The 6,000-nt window shown below is 51.3% G+C and overlaps 1 protein-coding gene across 1 annotated transcript in view; it reads left to right on the top strand.

The window, feature by feature from the left end:
* Positions 1-1,118: 1,118 nt before the first annotated feature.
* gabrd (gamma-aminobutyric acid type A receptor subunit delta) overlaps positions 1,119-6,000 on the top strand; it is a gene marked incomplete at both ends in the record, with an annotated part of 88,976 nt that continues 84,094 nt past the window's right edge. The window contains one exon of the mRNA XM_084333449.1: positions 1,119-1,490. Within this exon, the coding sequence (XP_084189575.1) occupies positions 1,119-1,490 (372 nt within the window). The remainder of the gene's footprint in view (positions 1,491-6,000) is intronic.

Raw genomic sequence — 6,000 nt, 5'->3', positions numbered from 1 at the left:
TTGACAAATCTTTATCAGCACACTCTTTGCTTGCATCAAGTGCTTGGCCTCCCACTCTGCTCTCTCTATGGCTCCACCTCGGATTCGCCACTTGTTCACCGCTCGGCGGACCCAGCTGATGGCCCCCCCACAGAGCTTGGCCAAGCTGCTGAACCTTACACACAGCCTCTCTGGCATTGGGCAACACCAGGGTTTCGAGCGCCAGACTCGAAACCTCACCAGATTGCTTGGGCTGACTTCTTTCACGCCTCCCACTTTGACCGGACTGAACCCATGGCTTGAGAGAGAAGCCTCCAGCGGGGAGGATCTCTTCCACTCCTCTCGTGACCTTGTCCAGTTTCTGAGCCCTTTTTCTTTTGGTGTTTACCAGCTCGCAGGAGATCTCCTCCACCGTGATCGCTTTTGCTCTCATAGAGTGTGCAAAATGAGTCTTAGAGTTGTGGATTGACATCTCCATCTCCTCAAACAGATCAGGGTGCGTTCCCCCCACAGTCTTCCCTAGCGGGCCGTCCCACAGCACCAGATCTCCCACTCTCTTCATCCGCTGTGCAGCTTTACTCCCGCTGCTGGGGTGAAGGTATGGACAGGATGCCACTCAGTTGTAAAACGGTTTTAATTCTTTTCTCCAACAGGTTACAAACCTTGAAACAAAACACACATCCAATCAATAACTACCACAATACTACTATCATTCTTAAAACAAATCGCTTACACACATTCACTCACCAGTCCTCACTCGTTTCCCTTCGCTGCTGTCAAATTCCCCGCAACTTCTTGTTTACTGTTTCACTGACACCACGTGACGTATCTCAACCAATTACAGCCCACTCCTCGCTACGTCCCTGGATCACATGTGAATGAATACACCTCCATTCACAACTTTAACCAAGCATACAGTGCCTCCATACATCCGAAATGACAACATAATTATAACCATAGCTCAACTACCACTAATCAACATTCACATAAACGCACAGCATAAAAACAACACAAAAAAAAACATTACTTATTTACAAACACAGACTAAAGTGCACCTAACCTCCACCACCACAATAGAAAGCTGCACAAGGTATGTGGAGGTGTGTTTTGGGGGGCGCCATTTCGGCTGGGGTTTTGTGATGGCTGCGGTGTCCACGCCGCTCCTGGGAGCAGACTTCCTCTGTGCTTTCAGCTTACTGGTAGATGTTAAAAACTGTCGCTTGATCGATGCCCTCTCTTTTTCCTCTTACCCCTGCACACTTGGGGCGGTTGGGGGGGGCGGAGCTCTCTGCCTGTTGAACACACTTGCCACCGGGGACCCGTATGAACGCCTGCTCGCCGGGTTCCCTGACCTCACCACACCCACGTTCTCATCTGCAGTGGCCAAACACGGTGTGGAACACCATATTACCACAGAGGGCCCCCCAGTCTATGCCCGGGCCCGGCGCCTCGACTCAGCCAAGCTGGCAATCGCCAGGGGGGAGTTTTCCACCATGGAGCGACTTGGCATTGTGCGCCGCTCGAACAGCCCGTGGGCTTCTCCATTACACATGGTTACAAAGGCTGGCGGAGGTTGGCGCCCATGCGGCGATTTCCGTCGCCTTAATAACGCCACAACCCCCGACCGCTACCCTGTTCCGCACATACAGGACTTCTCTACCCACCTGGCAGGGGCTGTCATCTTCTCCAAGGTGGACCTGGTGCGCGGTTACCACCAGGTGCCGGTCCATCCACGGGATGTGCCAAAGACAGCTGTTGTAACTGAGGGGTACAATTCCCTGACTGTATTGTTAGATATGATACTTACTACCACTACCTCTTGTACTTTAGACTCTGGCCACCCAGTACTAGGTATAAATAATTATGATAAACACTCCCACCTGATGAAACGGATCCAACACAAATGTACCAAGTCGAAAGTCTGCGTTTAATAATAATACATAGCAAAAGGTATGTACAACGATCACTTAATTACATTTATGATTTGAAATAGTATGCACTTTTATGGCAAATGAGTATTCGTAGGTAGATCAATATCGAATGTCCAATCTCTGATTGCGCAGGAAGCAAATATACAACCTGGAATATTTAGGGAACAATAGCAATGATACTTGAATGATTATATAGCTGGATACACTAGGGGAAGGTTCCGACTGCTTGTAGGACAGCTGGAGGGGGGGGGGTAGAGTCTGGCTGTATCCCGTCTGGCCGAGGGTATCCTGGGAGAGCCCACAGTCGTGCGACCCGGTGCCCAGCGATCCTCGATCCACAGATGAAAGCAGTTGGACTCTCTGTGGCCGGCGTCCTCCGGTCCACGATGGAGAGACGTGAGGCGACCTCGTCGTGTAGAGCGTCTTCTCACCTGTCGTCCTCTCCGGGGGGGGTATTTCCAACACCCCGCATTGTTGGCCTTTATCCATAGAATAATCAAAGTACTCAAAGCATAATCCAAGCCGGGGAAGGCTAGCCGTCGTCGGTAGAATAATCCAATATACAGGTCCACTCGCTCTTTGGCCTGGAGCTCCTCGGGTGCAGCTTCACGTGGGGTCAACCACCCTGGATAAGCGTCCAGCTGATGCCCGAAACGATGGGGGTGCTGATTACTATAGAACTCTTACCGCACGAGGCACTACATATGAATAGACTATTATTAGCATAATAGAATACGTCCAACTCGACGATATAGTGCCAAATATGACTATTCAAATATTAATATACACGATGTCTCAATGCCGATACTGGGCCGAATTGGCCTTACTGCCCACACGTGGTTCGCGGGGAGGCTTTTGCGTCTGTCACTCTGTTGGAGGGTAAGGAACTGGACTAAAAAGAAAGCTCTACTTTAATAGCGCAGTATATATACGCACTATGAACAAATAGTACCATTAGTGGTGCGGTAGACATATTCCTACGCGGAACTAGGACTTGTCCATACATGTTGAGCGGTACGATTGAACCTGGTCTGAGGGGTATGGCGACCTGGCACCAAGGTCTCGTCCAATGGTAGAATGGAGACTATTATGGGATGTTCAGTAGACTAGAAGGGATATTCAATGCATATTGTACAAGGAATATACACGGAATATCAGGGGATATCAGGGGATATACAAATACAATTAAATATATATAAATAAATATATATATTCGGTTTAATCTGATCCTTCAGAACAGCCGCCCCCTAATTGGTCCCAACCCAATTAGTTAAGCAGAGACAGATTAACCGCACTGTCTACCACTCAAGGGTTCGCTGTAAGGGTCAGTCAACTCACAAAGTCATAGGGTCATGGTCATCATCGATTGTGTCTGGGAGTCGGGGCAGTTCTATGAGCCTCGCCACAGGACGGGTGTAAATGCGCCCTTGGACGAGTACTTCAGCTGCTCGGACCTTGCCATCGGCACCGGTGATCACTTTGCTTACGCGGCCAGCCGGCCACATAGCTCTGGGTAGTGACTGGTCAATAATCATGACGACTGTTCCTTCCGTCAAATTGTCTCTCTCTTTTACCTACTTCTGGCGGGTCTGTAGAGACGGTAGGTAGTGCAGTAGGAAACTGCTCCAAAACTTGTCGGCTAATACTTGGCTGTACCTCCACATTCGTCGGCCGTTCGCTTCTTCAGGCCGGTACATTGTCTGGGGTAACGCGGGATCTAGCCGCCCCATCAGGAGGGTGTTGGGGGTGACTGGGTCGACATCTGCTACATCACTGGAGACGTAACCGAGGGGCTTTGAGTTCAATACTCCCTCAATCTCCGTGAGGACTGTCATTAGGACTTCTTCCGCCACAGTCTGGGCCCCAAGTACTGCGTACAGGGCTGTCTTTATAGAACGTACTTCTCGTTCCCAAGTTCCACCGAAGTGGGGTGCGTTTGGGGGGTTGAATTGGAAGTCAATCTGGGCTGGAGCGAGGTGGGTCTTAAGTTCTGGGCCCATAGCTTGGAAGCTCTCCCTCAGCTCTCTTTCTCCGCCTTTGAAGTTTGTCCCGTGATCGGACAATAATGTAGACGGTTTTCCTTTCCGTGATGTGAATCTTCGGAAGGCCATAAGGAATGAGTCTGCGCTCATGGTCGGAAGGAGCTCGATATGTATCGCTCTGGTGGTCATGCATTTGAATACAATACCCCACCGCTTCTCGGTGCCTCTTCCTTTCTTTATGTGCAGCGGGCCAAAACAGTCCATGCCTGTTGAGTGGAATGGCTTGTCGCCGAGTCGGAGGCGACATGGAGGTAGGTCAGCCATCCGTGGTATGCTGGGCTGCGCGCGCCACTTTCGGCAGTCTAGACAGGTTCGCTGGAAGCGTCGCACCGCCTCTCTTCCTTAAAGTATCCAGTAACGACGTCTGATTTCCGCGAAGACTCTCTCTGCTCCTGCGTGGTGTACATCCTCGTCGTATTTCTTTATAATCAGCTCTGTGACCTTGTGTCGGCTGTTCAATACGATCGGGTACTTAATGTCATCCGGTAAATTGGGGGCTCTCCGCAGGCGACCACCCACTCTGATGAGGGTATGTGTGTCACTCTCGGGGGCCAGATGAATCAATCTGCTGTCTGATGGGACGGGCTTTCCTCCCCGTAGACAGTCTAGTTCATCGGGGAACGAGTCTCTCTGGGCTCGTTGCAGTAGAAGCAGTTCTGCTTCCTCGTAGTCAGCTGCTGACATATCAGCGGGGGACTTAATCTCTGGGTGGTGCCACAGGAATGTCCGTTGCTGCGCACTCTCTATGGTAATGCAATCGTCTATGTTGGGGTCTGCGGAGACAACAGTGCTCAATCCACAGAACATGGGTTTCTTATTCTCAGCCTCCTCGTCACTTGCTTCCCTCGGGGTGGGCGTGGGCCAATCTCCTTCCGGGAGCTTGAGGAATGCTGGTCCGTCACTGTAGATGTTATGACGGGTTAAGTCATCTAGGGACATTCCCTGGGTGATGACGTCAGCTGGGTTGTGTTTTGTATCAACATAGCGCCAGTTTGCTTCTCCGGTTAACTCTCCGGTTAACTCTTGAATCTCAGTGACTCTGACTCCCACGAAGACTTTGTATTTGCATGAATCCGATTTGATCCAGGCGAGTACTGTCGTGGAATCTGACTGACTGTTCTATGCACCGGAATGGTGAGCTCACGTTGGATGAGCGTGGCTAGATGCGCTCCTGCGAGGGCTGCGCAGGGGTATGTGTACCGCGAGAGTCCTATTTCTTGGCTGGTGAAAGCGTCTGTAATCCTGTACCGTCGCTCGGGCTGGCCGCTTGCTGCGATAGAGAATGAGACATTCTCGCCCTTTATCGTTTTCAAATCTCTTCTTATTGTCCGAATTGTCATTTGGTTTTCGCTCCCCCGCAGCCCTAGCTGGGCCGCAGCGGACGCGAGCAGAAGGGTCTTCTCTGACCCGTCATCAAGGACGGCGTAAGTGTCCATGACTTTATTCTGGTAGCTCAATGTCACACGGACTACCTTTAAGAGCACTCTGGCTCCGCTGCTGCTGGCGGGGTCGATGTACATGACGCTTGCTTTGCTGCTTGATGGTGCGGGTGGAGGCCGCCGTCTGTTACTGTCGTGGAGTATGTCCAGATGGGCTCCATCGCACCGACTGCACTTTTTCTTTAAGCGGCATTCGGCTGCCATGTGTGATCGCGCACAGCGAAAACAGCGTCTGTTGGACTTTATCCATTGACTCGCTTCCTCCGCATTCATCTTGGGGAATGAGTCACATTGTGACAGCCAGTGTTCTTTCTCACAGTAGGGGCACACTATCTTCCACTTCTCCTTTCTTGAGGGGGTACTGTGGCTCCTACTGCTTGGCACTGACTCCGATTGGTGCATGACAGTCACCGATCTTCTTCCATCATTTAGTCTCCTGGTTCCTTCTCTGGAGCCAGGGGTGCTCCGTCCGAATGTATCTAGCCGTAAGCTGCTGACTTCTCTCGCCAGGAAGTCGGCTAGATCGAGGAGGTTCGGTTCGGGGCCATTAGGGTCTCGGTGGTCTCTCTGCCGCCTAAAGCGCTCCTGTCGGGCGGGCGGTAGCTTCTC

This window comes from Notolepis coatsorum (genome assembly GCF_963971535.1).
Source record: "Notolepis coatsorum genome assembly, chromosome: 17".
NCBI lineage: Eukaryota > Metazoa > Chordata > Actinopteri > Aulopiformes > Paralepididae > Notolepis > Notolepis coatsorum.
The sequence above is the reverse complement of the archived record's forward strand: the minus strand, read 5'-3'. Positions and strand labels throughout refer to the sequence as shown.